We start from the raw sequence: 22,963 nt of genomic DNA on the forward strand, positions 1-22,963 counted from the left end.
GTCCAGCCTGTGGCTACTCTTCTTGATGTCTCTCCCTAACTCTCTCATCCTTGTTTCTGACTCTATCCACTGTCCTGCTCTCTGAATAAAGACACAAAAAAGCCTCTATCTCTATAGATTTTTAAAGTTCTGGACTTCTTGGTAATCAGCAAATTTCCCCTTAAAGTTTCTCATCATCAAATTTCCCAAAATTTACAAAAACATTCCCCAAAATTCCATAAAAATTAGAGAAAATGTCCCCAAATGTCCAAACAAATTTCCTGAAATTTCCACAAACGTTCAAAATAGGTTTCCCAAAGACTGACAAATAACATCACCAAATTTAAAAGAAAATAGTTTAAAATTTTGAAGCAAATCACTCCCAAAATTCAAATCAAATCACCTCAAAATTACAAATCATTTCCCAGGTTTCCATGAAAGTGCCTGAAAATCCCAAACAAATTCTCCAAAATCTCCCAAACTCCATGAAAATGCCAAAGAATTCAAAGCAAATTTCCCACAAAACTCATAATTACACTCCCCAAAAGATACAAACACATCCCCAAAATTTCCATTAAAGCACTTAAAAATTTCCAAGAAAATTTCCCAAAATATCAAAACAAATTACCTAAAATTTCCAGGAAAGTTCAGAAAAAATTCAGAGCAAATTTTCCCAATATTTCACCATTCACTTTTTTCACCTACCTTAATTGGCATTTTGTAAAATTATCAAAAACTTTCTAATGATAGTGATGATTATGTTAATGCTGCGGATAAATAATAATAATCATAATCATTATATAAACAGTGGAAATTATAAGTTTGTGGAGGACAGCAAAAAATTTCCTCATATGTGCATGCAGCGTCTTAGAGGTCAAGCTCCTGAACAGCTACCAAATGGAAGTTGATGAGACATTTGCTCAGTTTTAAACCCAGTCGGCAATAATTTACCGGATTTTAGCGACGACCAGTGGCCTAGTGCTAAAAATGCAATAGCTGTGATGACGCATTTGCGACATCTCGTAAACTAGCAGCTCCTCAGGTTAAGATCGTGTGTCGTCGACTGGTTACATCGAAATATAGCAAATATTCACGCTCCAAATCGGGATACAATTTTTACTGCCAAAATTTCAACATAGTTCAATTACAGTAAGCCCGTTTTTGTTTTGTCATCTTTCAAATGGCTCTTGATCAGTCTGGAGTATTGTCTTTACCGGAAATCCTTGAATGCATCACAGTCGTCTGTATTCTTCACGCGGCGTCTTTCCGCGGCCATGGTAACACTTCCCTCAATACTGGACCTCTGATTCAAAAAGACAAACAAGTGCTTTTCATACAGGTAGGTTAAATATTCAGTCATCAAACGCGCGGTTAGAAAACATAAACGATGTCTTTGGCGGTTGTTTTTGTTTAAGCGCATATTTGGCACATGTCCGGAGGATTAAGTCGCGTGTATGTTATTTATTGCCGCAGGAGTCGTTTGTTGTCTGTATGTGGCCTAGCAGCAAGCTAGCAAAGCTAACGTCTCCAAGATGAGAGGGTGGAGACAAGAAGGCAGATGGAATGGGGTTTGATTCAGTTATTTATTTTATCAGCGGGAATGATTGAAAATCACAGTTTGTTACATCGGCTAGCTTATACAGCGTGCTACGTTGTTTTTGAGTTTTATAATGTCTGATAAGCAACCGACTTATGAGTGAGATTTGACAATGATTTACAACATGTTATGACCCAGTTTAGTCTTAACGAGTTAACAGTCTTTTTTTGTCCGTTCAGAGTTAGAGCATGGCTTTATTTTAAAGATGTGCTTTCTCTCTTATCATTTAGCTGTTTTTCAGCATGAATTTGGCTGACATATGTGACAACGCCAAGAAGGGTCGTGAGTATGCTTTACTGGGGAACTATGACTCTTCAGTTGTGTACTACCAGGGAGTCATTCAACAGATCCTCAAGCACTGCCAGTCCCTCAGAGACCCGGCACTTAAAGTCAAATGGCAACAGGTAAGATACAAAAAACTCTATAGGACCCTTCTGTACACAAGTATCATCATAGGATGCTGTTTATGCAGTTCAGATGACAATCTATGGACTATAACATATAATTTGTATGAGGGATAGCCCCTTGAGGTGTATAATCTCATTTTAAAGCCGGTCTCAATAAATTTGTGATTCATTCTGGATGAAAAACCCCTCGAATAGAGCTGGGCAATATGGCCTAAAACTTATATTGCAATATTTTTAGGCGATATCACAATACTGGATATATAACCTATTGCGATTTTTTGAAATCTGCTCTAAATTACTGTATGAATGTTTAATTCAGTCCTTTGAAGCATGAAATGACGCCAGTATGATGATTAAAATAGAGCTTTCTATTGGATTATTAAAAACTCATTTGCAGAAAGGTAAGATCAAATATCAGGTCAAATTTAGCACACTTCGTTTTGAAAAAGACTTAACGCACACACTTAAAATAGCCATGATACTAGTCAGCTCAAAAAAAATAACAGATAACAGAATAAGAATAGATTAAGATATTACAATCTACAGAAAAGGACAAGAAGCTACAAATAGAAATGAACTCAAAATGGAAGCAAAAAAGAATTGGTGTGATCAAACCAAATTAACAATATGTATTACATTTAAGTACTTAGTACTCTTTATAATCAATTGTATAAACTTCTAATTGGGTGGAGTGTTTTTTTTTTCCACTAAAACCCAATAATCCACATGTGTAGCAGTAACATATATTCTCTCTTTATTTCCATCAACAGTTTTTTTTTTAATTGAAATCCTCTCTGAAATCCTCATTGTTATTTTTTGTTGGCATGCATTTTTAATTTATTGTTTAGTGGTGTAAAATGTATTATCCATTTACTACTGTCCATAAGCCAGGTTGCCTTTTTGCCTCAGAATTGTATCCGCCACTGAATCACTTATACATAATTTTACTCCTTCTGTGTGCAACCAGGTAAGGCAGGAACTTACTGAAGAGTACGAGCAGGTGAAAGGCATCATGGCAACGCTGGAGAGCTTTAAGTCGGAGAAGCCAGTTGACATTCTGGCCCCTCAGAATGAGGAGAGACCTGAGGATCCAGCAGTTTGGCCCCCTCCTACCCCTGCAGAGCACAGGTAAGAATCAAAAAGTCACTACTTTAACATCTTTATTTTTGCTTTTTTTAAAAACCTGGCTTGGTTTTTATTTGTGCAGGGCAAATATATGAGCCCATGACATCACCAGTCTTGATGGGGAATTACCCTGCCCCTCCCTACAATGATATAAAATCACAGAGTAGTTAATCTCATTACAGTCTGATGTTAGCTGATGTTACTGTCTTCATTAAAGTTCATTTAAACAGCCAGTTATCAGCTGTGTTTTTTTGTTCATTGTAAGGTAAATTTCCCAAATCTATCAGCCACGGCGGCTTACTGGTCATTAAAAGTGTCATCACATAGAGATTTGTACCAGAAAACAGTAAATTTAATCCCATTTAATGCTCTAGCACAGAGCCAGGCACTTTGCTCTGTTTAGAAGCATTTTTAAAAGTCAGAGAGTTTGTATTTCTTGGGCGTGGCTTCAGCTCATTAAACGGACATGCCCACACTATCTTAGAGCAGATTTTACTGCCTCATTTTCCATATGTCAAAGCTCAATTTGATGAACTTTAAGATATTTTCATGCCTGGTGGTTCATAACACGGTGATCTATCATACATCCATCCATTTTCTATACTGCTTATCCCGTTGGGGGTCCTGGGGGGCCTGGAACCTATCCCTGCTGTCATTGGGCAAGAGACAGGGTAAACCCTGGACTGGTCTCCGGGCTGACATATAGATACAGAGGAGTGCTCACACGCTCACATTAAAACGGCCAATTTAGAGTCACCAATTAGCATGCTTTTGGTGGTGGGAGGAAACCGGAGTACCTGGAGAAAACCCACACATGCACGGAGAGAACATACATACTCTGCACAGAAAGGCTCTGACCCGGAAGCTAAATTCTTGCTGTGAGGCAACAGCACTAACCCCTGTGCCGCCGTGGAGCCCTCTGTCATACAAAAAACCTAAAATAAAGATTTTTTTTTTTTATCACTTTACAGGGACTTAAGTATGCTTCATGCATGGACCACAAAAACAGCCTTTTTATTCACACTCTGTCAGAAGGGTCTGTAATACTAGTATTGGTAAAAACAAAAGATTAAACATAAAGTACAAGTAATTTTGCAGACTATTGTACTTTAAGAGCCACAGTACATTTCCTTAGCTTAGTAAGGAGTACTGCTGATATTATTATTTGAGTAACATGTATAAACATAAAGGCACACTACTTCATTGTCACATGCATTTCTTACACATTCAATTGAGGTTCATTTGAACCAATCTGACATAGTTACATGTACATCCGTTCTTATATAGTGGGTTAAACATTAAGAATACACACTGAAAGCAGAAAGAATACCAGGACACTGCAGTGTGTATAGAAAATAACTTTAAATAAGACGGCAGTGTGTGGGTTTTAAATTTTTAACTGCAGTGCAGTTTTCTGACTTCACATACTCCACCAGGCCAACTAAACTTTCTGACAGAACAGATGGCTACTGATACTACTAAAGTGTTTAGAACAAAGTACCTCTATAAGGAAGCACTTTGAAGTTCAAAGAGATCTACTTTGCATGATCTTTTTCATCTCTACATGCATAGAGGTGAACCAGATAATCTCTACCAGCACAACGTGACTCACAAAGTTTGATCTTTGCCATTATCTGGCCATTAAAAGTGGACTTAAAGTAAAGCTTTACCACCACAGAGAACTGGCAGTGCTGGTTTCAAGTTAATGCCACTCTATTACAAAACACGTTTATACGACAATTTCCGGTTGCAGAATACCTCTTATGTTTCTGTCTCCAGCTGCTTCACACTATTACTGTGTAAACTTTATTCTAGTGTTGGTTTCTGTAGGAATCCTGTTCCAGTGAAGCGACCCAGCAGTGCAGTAAAGCAGCAGAGAAAGGAGTCTCCTGCTCTACAGCATCGAGGAGCAGGACCTGGAGGTCGTGGCCAGGCTAACCCAAAAGTAGACCGACCAGGGTCCAGGGATGCACGGGGTCCAAAGGGCAAGGATGATAAGGTCAGGCGACAGAAGCTGATATATAGTTGAGTAGACGGCCAAATTGATTGCCTAGGTCCTTGTTGAATGCCCAGACATATATTTTTCCTTTTTTATTGTTCATCAGGGAAAGAAAGGAGGTGGAGACGTTTCAGGGGATGCAGAGCAGAAAAAGTTTGATGGTACAGGATACGACAGCGACCTGGTGGACTCACTGGAGAGAGATATTGTGTCCCGTAACCCAAACATCCACTGGTATGTTAGCCCTCACTGACTCTTATATACTTGTGAACATGCTTTCCTCCCAAGGGGATTTTTTTTGTTGTTGTATCTTAACACTCCTGACTGATTTGTCTGGGTGAACTGTAGGGATGACATCGCTGATCTGGAGGATGCTAAGAAGCTGCTGAGAGAAGCTGTAGTTTTGCCCATGTGGATGCCTGACTTCTTTAAGGGCATACGTCGACCCTGGAAGGTATGTGCTTGCTTGTAAAGTCTTAGCTTTCTTAGCCTGCTTTTATATGACAGAAATCAATAAAGATTTTTTTTCAGCAGTGAGCAGCACGCAATGTTCTGTTCAAGATAAAACTTCAGATACGTTTTGAATCTGCTAAGTTGATGACCTTTTTACAAGCAGCCACCATGCCTCACAGTGAAATTATTACACGCCCACTGTCTTCTGGAGCTGTTTCAGTAGCTTTAGTGTATGCAAAAGTCGATACCAACACCAACTTTGTAACTTACTAGGCAAAAAAATAAACTTTTGCAGTTGTTGCTGAAAAGAGAAACTTTCAATTTTAGCGTAGCATTTGGAGAATATAGAATAAAAGCCACTTTTGCTGTTACTAGTGACAGAAATGGGGAAAATAATTAAGACACTTATTTTGTAGCCCGGGCTGCACGCTGGCACAGGGGTCAGCGCTGTTGCCTTACAGCAAGAAGGTTCCTGATTCACTTCCCGGTCAGGGTCTTTCTGTGCAGAGTTTGCATGTTCTCCCCATGCATGCGTAGGTTCTCTCCGGGTACTCTGGCTTTCTCCCACCACCAAAACATACTCATTAGATTAACTGATCGCTCTAAATTGGCCATAGGTGTGAGTGTGAGCGTGTCTGTCTGTCTCATATCTATATGTCTCATTTGACTGACTGACGACCAGTCCAGGGTGTACCCCGCCTCTCACCCAATTACAGCTCGGATAGGCTCAAGCAACCCGCAACCCCCAACAGGATAAGCAGTATAGAAAATGGATGGATGGATTTTGTAGCCCTGCTAGCTGAATGGCTTACATATTCCCGTTTTCCATTCATTGACCAGAGTATCACTTCCAAATTGCCAAAAACTTCTTTTGCTTTTTTTTTTTTTTTTTTTTTTTTTTAGAAAGTAATACCTGACCTTCATTTAGACTCTTTCATTTAAGACCTATAGTCATAGTTTTAATGTAATGTCACATATTTATTGAAACATCCATCTAACAGGCAGAGCATGACTGACTTTTATAACATTCCTGCCCAAAATCACTAACTGAAAGTGACAGTGGAACTGATTCTGTCATGGGTTAATGTTAACCAGCTAATATTAGCTAAGCAGCTTTCATCTTGGCTTTGATAATGAATCATTTTTTGCCCTTCACTTTCCAAATGGCAGCATTATTAACCCAGCCACTTTATAAACTTTAATTTCATCTAAGATGCTGTGAAATGAGAAGGATTCCCCACTTCATATGTGTAAACATCACAAAAGAGAAGTTCTTGTGAGGACTTTGCAGTTTTTTAGTGATTGAAATAGTGTCAGAGGTGCTATGTAAGTGTCAGAAGTGTCCAAAGCTTACAGCTTAAATGACTGTCTCTGAAGGTGTCATGGTGGCTGTCAACTTTCCTCAGCTCTTGTTGCCCTCAAGGCTTTAATGACGACATGTGACTAAATGCTATGAATAGTTATGTATTACATTAGAGTAAAAATCACGTACTGAGTATGTTGGATCATGCCCCTTCTATTTCACTTGTCATTTACGGTTGGTTTTGACAAGTACTGATTTTTCAGGACTGATACTGATACTGATTAGTAGTCAGTTTATGAGACTGATGACCAATATTTGGAGCTGGTATGTACTTACTGTAAAAATTAGCCAACAGTAAATTTTGGTAAGCCAAATGGTATATTTATAACATTTGATAGGACATGAACATGCCATTCAAGAAAACTTGGCTTCATTACTAATTGCTCTAGATTATTGAGAAACTGCTACTCCAAAGCTAAGAAACTACATTTAATACGTGTAGTATTTCAGTAAAGGAGGATGAGGAATAGCTACACATTTGTCACATCATGAGGGCTTAGAGCAGCTTCCACAACAAAAGAAATGAACTTTTATACTAAAGAGCAAAAATATGTCTCAGATCACATACTTCCTTTGGCGTACTGCAGTAATACAGTGCGCTTATATGCAGCATAGAGCTCTTAATCACAACGGGTTAGTATTGTCTCAAATTGTGCTACGCCATTTTGCAAAAGCAGAAAGTGACGATGGTTTAACCTCCTTTGTTTTCTTCCTCTCCTTTTTTTGAAGCAGACTCCTAACAGACGAGGCAACTATGACAGAGATTTGATGGTTACTCAGTCACTTTTGAATTCATTTAACTTTATGTTAACATTATTCGCCTCAATAAAACAAACTTACTTTCCTTAAAACCCTTTTTTGTGATATGCTAATTACGTGTTAGCTAGCTAGCGGATGCTAACATTAGCTAGCACGCTAGCATGCCAACGGTACAATTTCTGCTACTTCACTAATATGGCGTTTATTGACAGTGTGAAGTGTCCATTGTTCCTCCCTCAATTCTTGGATGTTTTTGAGTACGCCAGTAGTACACTGCATTGGAGATAACTTCTCAGTGTGAATGCACTATGTACACTTATGTACTTAAATATTTTGGTATTTAGTACAGAAGTATGTGATTTGGGACACATGGCAAGACTGCTTGATGATAACTTACATACTTTTACACATACAGCAATCAGTTGTTGCAGGGATCACTAGCACTACGGAAAAATAAAGGCGCAGAGAAGCAGTAGTAGTGATGGGACACAGGAAGTGATAGTATGCTCACTGAAAGTAGCAAGAGAGGAAAACACAACTTAAAGTAGAGCTAAAGTAGCTAAAATATCAGCAATTGGCAAAATAAAATTTTGATACAGATTATCAGGTAAATTTGAGCAAAGTTGTTGAATTAGTGAAGCAAATAATGGCAATCTGCTGTTAATTACAGTTTTTGTAGCCATGCTGGTCTTCAAGCATTAAAAAAAGCTAAATATCACACGAGAAGCAGTGATGTTCTAAATAACAGCACTGCTGTGATTGTTTTCAGCTTTCAGTCTGAAGCCGGATGCCTATGACTGATGACAGCACTGCCTTTTGTATGAAATGGCTTAATTCAGTTACTTGCCTTGTCAACAGAAGTCAGCTTATAATGTTGCATCCAGTGTATTTGTTAGTATGTATTTATTGTATTGAACCATTGTAATGCAGGCAAGCTAATAAGCTTAACTACCGTTTAATACAATATTTTTTTTACTGGGTAGAAAAGTCTGTTGGAGGGACTCTATTTTTCAAATATGAAAGAAATGGTCAACCATGTGGACGTCTTTCTCTACCTCTTGGAAACGTCAGCAACACTCAGTTTGGAGGTTATGTTCCAGTGTAATCTCAAGAGAAGTGACTACTTCTAGTTTGACTTCATCAAATCTTGTATCATATTTGTAAAGCATTCATGAAGAATAACAAAGAACTCAAGAAAGCATCTGCAATTGTCTCACTTGTTCTTTTACAAATCTTTATTGTGCCTGATTTCCATAACTAATGCATGGCTGAATGACACATGCTCAGGGATTTTTTAAACTCCTAGACAGTGAAGTCAAAGCTTACACATTTGCATCTACATCATCTTTTGCTAACGGGCTTACTTATTCATATTGTGTCTCAGTAATGACTGCCAAATGACCACTTACGGGAAGTTTTCTTCTGAACCAGCTTCTGTTGATCATCATGTGAGGCTTCTTGCTCTCCCCCAGGCTGACCATGTGAGGATCAATATGTTATTGGTTTTTAAAGCAACACAGTGGCTTTTTTACCAAGGTGCAATTAAATGAGAGGAAAACTCAAAGCAAAAGATATTTAAAGATCATGATGTTTAACATCACATTTTTAGGCAGTACATTTTTCTTTCATATAGGTGTATTATTATTATTAATATTATTATTATTTTTATTATTATTATTATTATCATTTTTTTTTTTTTATTATTTCCAACCACTGGACTACCCCACTCCCACCTGCTCTTTCTGGATTTCTGATCAATATGTGAGCATTTTATGTCAGCTTTCCTACAGTTGATTTAAGACACATAAACTCTTATAAAATAAGATTGGAAAATTTAGAAAATGTACGGATTGTATCACTGCTCCTTTTGTGTTAACTTAATCTCCACAGCAGTGAACACAAACCAGATGCAGAAACTTCAAAGAGCTGCGGCGAAGTTTTTTTTGTTTACAGACTAGATGCATAATAAGGATGGCAAGTGACATTATAAAAAGACACAGATGCAAAGCCTGACACAAAAGATAAAAGCTGGAAAGGAACAGTGACAAAGTGAAGTGTTTTTTAATGCAGGGAGCGTATAGTTTAATGAAAGACGATTGATGATTACATGCGTGGTTTAGCGCAATAATAGCAGCCTCTCATATTGTCAAATACCAAAGTTCATACTGTGCTCATGCAGCGATGATGATACTGAATACCAGCATTATCCTGAGTCTACAATGGTGGGGTTGTTTTGGCTCCCATGTCATCTTTTCATTCCTCTAATTAAGTGTAGTCCTGACATTTATCAGGATACTTTGACTAAATGGCTGCAAATTTGTTTTTTGGCATTTGCTCTTTATGAAAAACATCATCAGTTTTAATAGAGTAAAGTTTTATGACTTGTATACACACAAGCATCAGGGACATGACACTTAATAGGACTCGACTAGGGGTGGGAAATCAGGGTTCCTTCAGTATGATGTAGTACAATAACAATACAATATGCAACGAAGTAAGTCAGTTAACTTTATATACAGTGTTTTTGACAGAGTAAATTGACAGGGTGAATATGATTGCCCATGTGCCCGCCTGAACATACAGTATATGTTAACTCAAAAACACAATTAGTGGTTTTGAGAATTCAGTAGAGGGATGCTTGCGGTCTAGGTTGTCTTCAGGAAGGTGCTGGACTCGGTGAGTAGAGATGCCCTCACATTGACTGACCCAGCAGATGTCTGCCCTGTATTCTGGTATAGAGAGAGCTGGTGCTTCCATCTCTGAATTCTTCCCAGTTGATTCTGGGCTGAGGCAGGATTGTATACCTATATGGACTTGATAATGGGGCGGGTAATAGGGCCAGCAAACTGTGAAGTGTCATTTGGTTATGTCCAGATCACCAACCTGGACTTTGCTGATGATGCTGTGATCCTTGCAGAGACTGTAGATGTCCTTATGGGGGCTCTTAAGATTGCTGAGTGAGGTGGCTGAACCGTTGGGAATGCACAGCTCCTGGGCAAAAACAAAGATCCTGGTATTTGGGGATACTTTGGATGCTGCCATCAGTCTATGTCTGTGAATGGTGTAGAGCAGGTCACCTACCTTGGTAGCGTAATCTATTTATTTGCTCACTGACTACTGTGATCAACTGCAGACTTGGACTCTTGCATGTGGCGTTGGGCTACCTGAGCAAGACAGTGTGACATTCCCAGTATATGAGCATGCAGATGGGAGTCAGAGTCTATGTGTTCTTGGTCCTCCCGGTCTTACTATACTCTTGTGAAGCCTGGACGTTGACTGATGGCTAGAGGCACCAGCTGGACTCATTTGTGACAAGTCTTTGGTGCATTTTAGGGTAACATTAGCAAGACCTTGTGTTTAATGCTAACATGCTAAGGAGAGTGGGGATGGGAATGGTCAGCTGCTTGAAACGGAACAGCAGCAGCTTTGGCACCTATGGGCATCTGGTGCACTTTCCCTGGCCTGATCCAGCTCACTGCAAACTGGGTGCCCAGGACCCGGGAGGCTGGGCCAAATGCTGGGGGGCGGCTGGAGGTGCCTGCGTGTGTCATGGAGGGGGCTGCTGGGAAGATACTTGACGCAGGCCTGGGAGCTGACTATCAGGTGGTCGGAGCAGTACAGGACCAAGTTGATATAACAGATTGGTTAATTTATAAGATATGGAAAGTTTTTATAGTATTTATGTAATATGCAAGCAGTGTGCATAGATTAATCTCAGATGAATGGGGATGTTAATGATTGGATTAAAACTTGTGTGACCATTGAATGTGGACAAATAATCACATTTATATTCACAAGTCAGACTTGTAGAGTTTAGTATTATAAGGACACTAGTTAACATGAGTGCATAGAAGTAATGCTTGACATTAACTTTGGGTTTTGGTCATCATAATTAAGATAAAATGTGATATAAAAATGCTTAAACATATTCCATGTAACAAAACATTTTCCTCCCTCTTGCTCTCTGATGTCACACAGATTGATTTTACTGTTATCAAGTAACATTTGTGCTAATTATGAAAAAAGACAATAATAAACTTCCTGTTGTTTTTCGCTTGCAGTGCTCTGTTCTCCTATTATCAGCCCCATGGGTCTAAATTCTGTGCCCCCTTGCTTGTTTGTCTCTAATGGATGTGAATAACATCCTGAGCTTGAAACAATTAATTCCTAAATTTGCAGTGATTGCACTTCCTCCCTCCTAATGCTCAGCTTACACAGCGAGTCATATTTGATGAATTAAAAGCTGACATAGGGGAGTTCAAATGGAGAACATGAACAGTCAAATCACTGTTGTCCAGTGACATTAAATGACTCAGAGAAACAGCTACTTCCTGTTTAACTTGAACTTTTATTAAGTGTAATTAATTAATGAATTGCATGATAAAAGTTTGTCCTGGTTCTAGACCTTTTTTCTATCACTCTGCACCACTGAGTTTATCCAGCAGTTTGAATGAAGGAGGGAATAGAAACAGGACAAAGTAAATGTATAGCTAAATGCAGGTTTTCAAACATTTATAAAGCAGTGGTACTCAAACCATCCCTACCCAGCCACATTGACGAAAAATGTTTGTATAAGAGCCACAGTTAGGACACTGGGGATGGGTTGGGTCAGCTACCTGACTGCGCTTTTATAGGTGCCTGGCGCACTTACCGGAGCCTGATCCAGCTCATCCCATACTGGGTGCCCAAGACCCTGTGGGCTGGTCTGGACACCAGGGTGACTGCATGCATCAGGCAGGGGGCAGCAGGGAGAATACCACATTGGGGCATGGGTTTGATGCAAGCCTGGAGCTTGGCCGTGAGGATGCTAGAGCAGTACAGGACCAAGGTTGACGCAGCAAAGTCATCAACATATGTGCCCATACCTGACCTGACCTGATGTATTTAGGGGTTATCTTACCCTTCGCAAATAAACTCATGTACGTATTTGCACAAGATTTGAGATTTTGAAAAATGCAGATCAGAAAATCGAGCATGAGACCTGGGATGAATTGTGATTGGCTCATACAACTATTGATGTGGTAGATGGGTGTGGCTTGCAATGAATCATTTGAGCTGATTATGTTTCCCTTTTAGAATACTTTTCCATGTTTTTGTTCTAAGTAGGACATAGAGGAGCTGTAACTAGTTGCAACAGATTATTAATTTTCAGTAGTAGATGTTATGGACTAGATAAGCAACAGCCAATGTTAAAGTTTGGAACAAAACCTCAGAAACATTTAAATTTCGTTCATTGCAAGGATAGGGGTCTTTTCTAGCATTAGGTTTGGACCTGGCTGGTTTCTAATTAAGGTTTTTCACACTGTTTGCCCACATTCAGAAATCTACTATATATGAGTATGAAACCTGCTCCTAACTGCATGAACTATGCTGCACCTAAAGTACATCATTTCACACCGAGTCCCACTAACATTTAAATGAATTAACACAAAAACATGACTTTACCATACAACTGAGAGACTTTCACTGACATCCAGTAAAGATAGATAAGTGAAAAAATAATTCAAAGGCTGTCATGGTTGGATGATCATTTCTTGTCTGATGACAAATTTGTGACCTGCTTAAAAGGTACTAAGACCTTGTGGGACTTTTGAATACTTACAGTAGGAAAATGTTCAAGGTGTCTAAGGTCATAATATAATTAGTCTTTACTTGACTGAGACATAAACTTACGAATGAGCTACCTGGTGTAGATGGAAATGCGCAATACACCAGTAAATGAAGAACCTTTGTAATACTTTTATGTGTTAAAGGCTGTAATGTGCAGTGACACTGACATTGCTTTCTGTGACTACAGTCCTCTTAAACTGCTTGACTGTGTATATTTGTATTTGTCTTTGTGTGCTTAAATGGTGTGTCTCTTTTTCTCCTAGGGTGTGTTAATGGTGGGCCCTCCAGGGACAGGAAAGACCATGTTAGCCAAAGCTGTGGCCACAGAATGTGGGACTACTTTCTTTAACGTGTCCTCCTCCACCCTTACCTCCAAATACAGAGGCGAGTCAGAAAAACTGGTCCGGCTGCTGTTTGAAATGGTATGTTAATGTACATTCATATTATTTTATAGCCAAACCTCCTAACCTAAATATGCATTGATATGTTCCATGGCTTTTCTCTTTCCTAGGCCCGGTTTTATGCACCAACAACCATCTTCATAGATGAGATCGACTCAATTTGTGGCAGAAGAGGAACATCTGATGAACATGAAGCCAGCCGCAGGGTTAAATCAGAGCTTCTGGTTCAAATGGATGGTGAGTGGAATAGACAAGTGGGAGCTGAGGATGTGATGTGAAAGCAAATGTGGCAGAGTGAGGACCTGCATAGCACAGATGCAGACACGCTTTTTTATCATAGATAAGAGTTTCTCAGTATTGAATCAAACTTTATAAGACTGCCAGATCAAATATTTAATAAAAAAGCACAGGAAAACTTTTTTTTCTTACATCGAGTTTGTGTCATTTGGTATCAGGTGTTGGAGGAGCTTTGGAGAATGATGACCCCTCTAAGATGGTGATGGTCCTTGCTGCCACTAACTTTCCCTGGGACATTGACGAGGCATTACGACGACGGTTGGAGAAGAGGATTTACATTCCACTACCCACAGGTGACCTAATCACCTACAGGTTGATGGAATGACACACAGTATTAGTATAGTAATATCATACAACTAACAGACAATCAATTGAGTTTGTGTTGTGTGTGTTTTGTGAAGCTGTGGGTCGTGTGGAGCTTCTTAAGATCAACCTGAGAGAGGTGGAGCTGGCTGCTGATGTGAACCTGGACCTCATTGCTGAGAAGATTGAGGGATACTCAGGGGCGGATATCACCAACGTCTGCAGGTATGTGTTTGTGTGTAGGGTGAAAAAAATAAAAAATGGAGACTGATCATCTGGTCAGTATCATTCCTTATATGACCAACAGTCAGAATGTTTATTTAGAAGAAGTTGAGTTGTTGTGTTAGTTGACTAAAACTATTTTTTTTCTAAAAATGCATGTAAACATTTTAGTCAAACTGAAATCGCACTAAATTCAATTTCTTGAAGTTAGACCAACTCACCAAAATAATGCAGTTTGAGACTGATACTCTAGCTTTACTCAATCTTACTCTAGCTTTACTCAATCTGATCCAGACTTGACTAGTCCTCTTACTCCACAGTTTCCACACCAGGCTGAAACCTGAATGTTAAACAGTATAAATACTAAGCACAGCAGAAGTTGGGTTTTCTCTCAGATATCCCCTTAAGCTAGAGGAATAGCATGCATCTCATTTGTGCCAAAAGTAAAGTGTACAGCATAAATGAAATGTATGAAGCTGTAGTGTGTCCCTTCCTTCAGAGTTTGGCATACAACCAATTATCTGCTTGCTAACTTGCTAGCAAAGTCAACTAGAAAATAGTCTTGCTGTAACTAGCTAAGAGTTATCTAAAATTTATTTAACCAGGAAAACCTGCTTGAGATTAAGAATCTCATTTAGAAGAGTGTCCTGGCCAAGACGGGCAGCAGCACAATTAACACAGACACCAAAAACAGAGCAATTAAAATCACAGGAAAAAAATCTTGAGTCACGGAGCAGAATGTCATCAGTCAAAACATTTGCATCCTGATGAATCTTCCTTCAATGCCTTCAGTCTATCTTAAAAAGATTTAAAGAGACCAGCTCCTCAAGACAATAAGGTATCCTGTAGCAGATTCCAGACTGCAGGGGCAGTGTATCTGAAACGCATGTGTCAAAAGTAAATTTTGTGACTGAGTCACAGAGCAAAGTTAGTAACTTCCAGGACTTTTCACATGAATTAAATCACATGAGTATGAGGAAAGCAGATTTATGGTAGCCTTATAAATAGGGATATGCCAATGATTTATCCTATGAGTGGTCAATTAAAGGCACCCAACTCAATCATACAGGATACAAAGATGAGTTTAAGATTTGTTATAAAGCTCAGTGCCTTGTGGGCACTGATTTAAGGCATTCAGAAGATGCGTGCAAGTACAGACCATCACCATAATCAATCAGAGGCATACAAGTGGCAGAAACAAGTGTTTTATTTGCATCAGAAGAAAAAAGACTTATTCCTGTAATAAAATCCCAGCCACAACTTTATTTTCTTTACAAGTTGCTCAGTATGAAGCTTGACTTTTAAAGTCAAAGAAGCATCACTATTAATATACTGATTCTCCCCCTATGCTCATATTCAGGGACAAGCACAGTTGTCCAGCTAAATAGCTATAACCATATCTGGACTCACTGTGCATCTAAACATACTGATTAATTTCAGACTTTTACTGTATACTAATCAAACCCACTACCGTGGATCTCTTGAAGTATACTGTGATTAAATTATGTGAAAATAAACTCATCTCAACTTTTTAGAGATTATAACTCCCATACAGACAACCTCAGGTTGTTTAAATTGATTCCAGCACAACATGAGAAAGGTTAGAAATAAGACGAGTAATAGTCGTACTCGCTCTTCTGACAAACAGACATTTCATGACTGGGTTTATATACACAAACTGCTCAGCTCCATAGAAACTTGATTGATTAGGCTGATTGTGTTGGATCAATAAAATTACAATGTCACAGGCATAGGAGTCAGATCAGGACTGCAGTTTGATTTTGTAGATAACATGCAATAAGGCAGATTAAGTGTGCCACCAGAGGTTATACAGACCCTATGCATTTTCCTTCTAGTGGTCTGTCAGAGGTATTTAATCATTTGAAGAGCACTGACAAAGTGTGATTTGTGCATTTGAGACAGACTTCATCGCTTTAACAAGAATTTACAATCAGTCTTGAACCTGATCACCAATAATGATGAACAAAGACATTAATGAAGTTCACTGACTTCATATTTAAACTTGCAAAGACCATCCAGTCTTTGTCCTTTTGATCGTTTTTGCCAGAGCTACACTGCAGATGGATATTTTTCTGCTGCACAAGTTGCCTCTGCTCAGCTCTGGCTTTTATCATTTTGTTGACCTTGGATGTGTGTTTGTGTGTATGTGTGCATTTATCATCCACACAGCCTGTGGCCTGCAGGGTTTTAGCCTTGTTGCAGCCTCAATTTCATCCATTTTGACAGGAGTGAAGTCTCAGTAGAAATATGATATAAAAAATATTTGAGGGTACATATTCATAAAAACAAACTTACTACATCCATCTGACCTTTCTAGTCCTGTCTTTATGTAAACATCAGGGACGCAGCCATGATGGCGATGCGCCGTCGAATCCAAGGCCTGACTCCAGAGGAGATCCGAGCTCTGCCCAAAGATGAACTGCAGATGCCAGTGACCATGGAGGATTTCACTCTGACGCTCAAGAAGATCTCCAAGTCTGTCTCTGCTGCTGACCTGGAAAAATATGAAGGCTGGATGGCTGAGTTTGGGTCAGTATGAATAAACAGCTCATTGAAATCCAAGTGAGGGAAGAACATTGACTGGAGGATTTGCAGCTTTGAAAATGATGAAGGGGCACTCGGGAATCTGTGTGAACCAGGATGTACAGCTCCAAGTTAACAGAGGGGAACATATGAACTTTGAGTGGCTTCAGCGTCGTCTTTTCACATATTCTGCCCTCATTATTTTCTGTGTTGGGACTCAAACATCCCGCTGCTGACTGACTAACATGACTTGAGAATAAACAGGGAACTTTGGATGTAAAAAGTAGCCTGATGCACACAGGTAGACCAAGGAATGCACTAGTTTTATATATATGGCCTCTTGCAAGAACATTTTCACATTGTTATAAATTCCCAAAGCTGATTAATACATGTTCTGTCTTTGGGCTTGTGAGATTTGATCATGTGCATGGCAGCACTTCTCAAAACAAAGCAGGACACTTTTTCTGCCCCATTTTGGGACATTTTCCATTCCAGAACTGTTTTAAGAGCTAAAACTCCCTCAGCTGAACTTCAACACCTGCTGTCAAAAGTAAGCAGCCAAAGCCATGACAAGTTTAGCAATGTGAACAGTCTTATTAGCAGACCAGAATAATGGAAAAACCAAATAGAGCCACCCCTAGCTGATTGTCATTGCCTAGCATCACGCTATGTATAGACCCTGAGCTGTTGCTGCAAGAATTATCCAAACAAATACTAACTTATTTAAGCTGTGAAAAACTGCCAATGATGCCAAATTTTTAAAAAACAAATAAACAAAAAAAACAGATTTAGGCATTTTAACTGAGGTGTTCTCTGCGTGACTTGCGCAGCAGATCCAGTCAGTGTATGAATTTGTTTTGCACTGCAAAAACTCAAACCTTATCTAGTGTATTTGTCTAATTTAAGGTCAAAAATGTGTAATTACACTTATGTGTGCCTTGTTCACCTTACAAATCCAGATAAACATCTTACTCCAACATCCATCCACCCATCTTTCTCTACTCGCCCACGGTTGGGTCCGTTCATAGCCGGCTAAGCAGGTCACCCCAGAGACCCTTTTCCTGAGCGAGTTTTCTAGCTTTTCTTAGAGGATTCAAAGGTTCTTCCAGGCCAGATGATATATCTAATCCTCCCAGGGATCTCCTTCCAGTTGGATGTGGCTGGATGATCTCCACAGGGAGGCGCCCAGGAGGTATCTTGATCAGATGCCTGAACCACCTCACTGTCTCCTTTTCATATGTAGGAGCAGCGACCTTACCAAATTGATCATTGATTGATTGCTAAGGCTGAGCCTGGCTACCCTCCTGAAGAATCACAAACTGACGGCTTGTATTTGAGATCTCACTTGTAATAATTAAAATCAACGCTTCTGTAGTAGCTTTGTTTGACTTCAGTAGGTATTTTAAGGATGTTTATCTGGACTTATCTGTTGAATATGGATTGTAATAAGCATAATGAAATATTTAATAAGAAATTCAACAAATACACTTGAAAAGATTTGGACTAATGCAGTGTGTATCTCTTAAGTACAAGATAGTTTCACAAGTAACTGAAGAAACATCTTTTCATCCTTAGGATTCTTGCAAGAGGCCCTTCGTCTTAAAGAACTGTATGTTCCAGCACTTTTAATGTAATGTATCTCCTATGAGAGCTTGTACTACTGACTGAAAACACTTGAAAACCACAGTGTCTGTTCTATGTGTTTGTGTTTTCTGTTTTTAACATTTGTGTTTAGTTGTAGACTTTTTGTGTAAACAGATGTAGTGGCATATCTGTAAGAGACAGTTCACTCTCATTTCAAATCATGCCTCCGTCATGGCTCCTGTATTTTATGTGACCTGTTAAAGCGATCAACCTGAACTGAGTCAGGTTATGTCTCATATAAATCACTGTCACTCTTAGGAAAAGACCAAGGAACAGGATTTATGTATTGTTTACTTAAAATTGACTACACCTTTAACCTATGTCACTGTTGCTGTATTAAGCTGCCTCTAGTTTAAAAGGCAAATAAAAAACGACTTAAAGCCCCGTTCGCTTTGCACCACAATTTCCCAGGAATATTTTGGTATTCATTTAATAATTCCTGCACTTCAAACTTGTCATGCAAATCTTCTTATCTTCTTAATAAGTTTTTAAATTAAGTCTCACCAGAATCCTACCATGATGCCTAGGCTAATGAAATGTTCAGTATAAAAAAAGCCTTCTCCTTCAGCAGCTAGAGTGTGCTCAGTTTTAACAGAGGTATTTGATCAACTGAAATTCATCCAAGTTGTATACAAGGGTACACAAGTGGTATGTCTTGTCAGAAACATTACGCAATAATACTGGAAATCATCCCAAGCTGTGTCTTCTGCAGTATCAAAAAGGATGGCTCTACACATACAGTGCCTATAAAATGTATTAACCCCTTTAGATGTTGTTCCCTTTAATGATTTTATAAATTAATCATTGTCAGTATAATTTTTTTTCTTTGCAAAATAAAAAGACACAAAACCTCTTTGATGTCAAAGAGAAAACATATTTCTACAAAGTAATGTCAATTAAATACAAACACATAATGGAAATTAAATGACTGCATAAATATTCATCCCCTTCATGTCAGTATTTTAGCTGCAATGACAGCACTGAGTCCACTTGGATAGATCTCAATCAGGTTTGCACATCTTTACTCTGAAATTTTACTCCATTCTTCTTTGCAAAACTGCTCAAGCTCTGTCAGGTTGCACAGGGATCTGGTGGTAACAGCTCTTTCAATTCCAACCACAAATTTTCTTTTGGATCCAGTTCTTGGCTTTGACTTGGCCACTCCAGAACATTCACCTTGTCTTGAAACCATTTCTGTGTAGGTTTAGCTGTATTCTTTGGGTCACTGCCTTGATGGAATCTAAATCTCTCAAGCCATATTCATGTGTAAGATTTTCCTATATTTTGCTGTTTTCATTTTACCCTCTACTTTTACAAGCCTTCCAGAGTTAATAAGCATACCCACAGCATGATGCTTCCACCACTGTGCTTCACACTAAGGGGTTGATTGTGGTGATGTGCAGTGTTTGGTGTCCTCCAAACATAACCTCTTGTCTGATGGTCAGAAAGCACCAATTTGGTCTCATCAGACCAGAGAAATTTCCACTTGATCATGGAGTCTCCCACATGTCTTTTGGCAAACTCTTGTTGAGTTTCCGTCAACAGTGACTTCCTTTTCACCAACCTCCAATAAAGCTTTGACTGGTGAAGAGCCCAGGCAAAAGTTGTATGCAGAGTCTCCTCCATCTTAGCTGCTAAAGCTTGTATAACTCCTTCAGAGAGGTCACTGGTGTCTTGGTGGGCACTCTTACTAGTCTCCTTCTTACAGGGTCACTCAGTTTAGGAGGGTGGCCTGATCTAGATTTTCATGTATTATATTCCTTCCATTTCTTGATGATGGATTTAACTGAACTCCAGAGGATCGTCAGAGCCTTGGAAATTCTTTTGTATCCTTCCCCTGACTTATACTTTTCAGTATTCTTTTCTCTGAGTTGCTTGGAGTGTTCTTTTGTCTTCATGGTGTAATGGTAGCCAGGAATACTGATCAATCAGTGACTGTAATTTCCAGGCACAGGTGTCTTTATACATTAATCACTTAGAAAGTACCAAAAAAATCATCTTTTCACGTAAAAGATGTTCAAGTAGAGGAGTTGTTCCAGCAAAAAGACAGGCAAATTCAGGTTTTTGTAGTTTTTTGTGCAATTTGAACAATATGCTAGAGTTTGATTTTTACTAGTATTATACATCACTGACCACTTCATTAGGTATACCTATTCATCACAAATTAATGCAAATATTTACCCAGGCAAATGGCATGGCAGCAACCAGTGCTTTTAAAGCATTTAGGCATGGTCAAGACAATGTACTGAAGCTTTGATCAGTGTCTATATTGGCCATCTGATGTATCTGTTAAAATGCATGTATTGATGTTAACTGGGATAATTTTGTTAAGCTGTTGATACGTATTAATTAGACATGTTAGTCCTTTGATGTCAGCTATGATGTGATGTTTAAAACATAAATACTCTTAAAAGTAATGGACTCCTAACTTTTTAAAGAATAATTTAGAAACTCACTCTGAATCTCATCTTGCAATACTATGTTGCTGCACTCTGTGATGCAGTATTCGATTCAGAGGCTTTTTGCTGGCATCCCAACGGTGAACCACAATGTCTGTTAAAAGCTCTGTGCAAAACGGTCTGCAACGTATAAAAATTGGCCCCTAAATGTTTTATTCACTGTCTGGTGCTGAAAGCTCTCCTGAGTCCACCATGCAGCCGCAGTGGTATTAAACCCTGAAGTGTGAAAGCATCTGCACATCGACTGAAGTATAAACTAACTCTTATTTCCTTTGTGTTGTAGATTTGTAAATCAGCCATTAAATGTCCTGACTTCTCATTCTGGCAGTATTTTGTTTTGTAGCAGAGCATCAGTGATACTGTTTTAGACTGATCCCAGAGTTTCTTTTTTAGGAACTGCCTTTTTAAGGGTTTGTTTAGTAGCATCCTACCCACTCCTGTGAAGACACCATGATTGTAGTGAAGAAGGTCGTCCAGGCTCTGACAAATCTCAGGATGGTGGAGAGGAATCCCTGGAGGTGAGTGAGGTGGACACTGGGCTTGAGTCTGTGTGTTGGTAAATTTAGTAAGATGTGAGTAAGTCACATCCTCCGCAAATTAGTGTGTAACTGCCTTTGCTACACTTAGAGTTTAGCAGTGGAAATCAACAACTTTTATGTACTTCTCTGTCTGTACCATAATGTTATTTTTGGTTCACTCCTTTCCATTAAATCAAACTGCTAAAAAGAAGAGCCCTCCTGATTTCTTACATTTAAAATAATACCACAGAAACTGTGATGCTGGAGGGGGATTTCCCACAGCCTGGCATGAATGAATGAATCTTTGAAACACTGCTAAATTATTCATTCATCCTGAATAAAGCCATTGATTCATGCCTATAAACCATTTATAGAGACTGATGTACCCAGTTTTTTTTACATCAATTATCAGTTCAATCAGGAAAGACTTATTACAAGTTTTACAAGTTTGGAAATGTTTTAAATTATGAAACATATTTGGCAGATAGACTCCCATCAGGATGTCTTCATCTTGAAAGGTAGTGATGTTGACAGCAGGACAGGATACCGCCTATGAAGTCTACCCACTGGTGGTGATGAAAGGAGTAGGATAAGATGAGGAATGCACTTCTGAGAAGCTTGGCCCAGACACCAGTGAGATGACTTGGAAGTAGCAATGAAGGGATGTACAGAGGGGCTGGGCGTGGACACTAATGAGATGTGATTGAGGTGGCTAGGGTGGAGGAGGGCTGCAGCAGGCGCACTGAAACAAGAGTGTTGGCAGAGGAGAGGAGAACAGATTTTAAAATATGACAGCAGCAGGATGATTGGATCAAGAAAAGTTGTGGCAGAAAGGGATTGGCTTCTGAACTATGGTTGGCTTTTAGTCTTTCTACAGGTCAGGTTTATGTTTAAACAACTATAGAGCTCAATAGTGACTGCACACTTTTCAGCAGCACTAGTTCCAAAAATAAATGTCTATAATCAAATCCTCCATCCTTGTACTGATCTTTTTAATCCTGGAACAAAGCCAACTTGCCACCCAGACATATGGTTATAAAACACTGTATTCAGCAGAAACAGGATTGCAAAATGCAGAATAGGAAGGAAAAAAAGACTGGCTACATTTTTTGTAGGAGAAAAGGAACTATGCATTCAATCATCCATTTTGCAAACTTCCTAAATTTACACTGGTATTTCTTTCTACATTTATCTTGAGCCTATTATTGTTTTCTTTGTTAATAATTATGTTTTAGATATATATATGGCTTCTTTAGATGATATAGCTCTCACTTGCACTGGTG

At 39.0% G+C, this 22,963-nt stretch overlaps 1 protein-coding gene across 2 annotated transcripts; it reads left to right on the forward strand.

Annotated features, from left to right (window-relative positions):
- Positions 1 to 1,252: 1,252 nt before the first annotated feature.
- katnal1 (katanin p60 subunit A-like 1) lies at positions 1,253 to 19,370 on the forward strand. Of its 2 annotated transcripts, none has more exons than XM_041807766.1 (11): positions 1,253 to 1,318; positions 1,807 to 1,980; positions 2,951 to 3,111; positions 4,924 to 5,107; positions 5,214 to 5,341; positions 5,456 to 5,561; positions 13,556 to 13,714; positions 13,804 to 13,930; positions 14,149 to 14,283; positions 14,392 to 14,518; positions 16,877 to 19,370. In XM_041807766.1, exons 2-11 carry the CDS (start codon positions 1,819 to 1,821, stop codon positions 17,073 to 17,075), a joined length of 1,488 nt encoding a protein of 495 aa, XP_041663700.1. In that variant the 5' UTR covers positions 1,253 to 1,318; positions 1,807 to 1,818; the 3' UTR covers positions 17,076 to 19,370. The 2 variants fall into 2 exon arrangements, with proteins under 2 accessions (XP_041663700.1, XP_041663701.1); XM_041807767.1 differs by having other exon boundaries at positions 4,939 to 5,107.
- The last annotated feature ends 3,593 nt before the right edge of the window (positions 19,371 to 22,963 follow it).

Source organism: Cheilinus undulatus, linkage group 15 (genome assembly GCF_018320785.1).
Source record: "Cheilinus undulatus linkage group 15, ASM1832078v1, whole genome shotgun sequence".
NCBI lineage: Eukaryota > Metazoa > Chordata > Actinopteri > Labriformes > Labridae > Cheilinus > Cheilinus undulatus.

Excerpts from the sequence above, each read along its gene's own strand:
- katnal1 (XM_041807766.1), top strand. The coding sequence starts at position 1,819 with ATGAATTTGGCTGACATATGTGACAACGCCAAGAAGGGTCGTGAGTAT. Across the intron at positions 3,112-4,923 it reads CCTACCCCTGCAGAGCACAG|TGTTGGTTTCTGTAGGAATC; the intron begins GTAAGAATCAAA and ends ACTTTATTCTAG. Across the intron at positions 5,562-13,555 it reads GCATACGTCGACCCTGGAAG|GGTGTGTTAATGGTGGGCCC; the intron begins GTATGTGCTTGC and ends TTTTTCTCCTAG.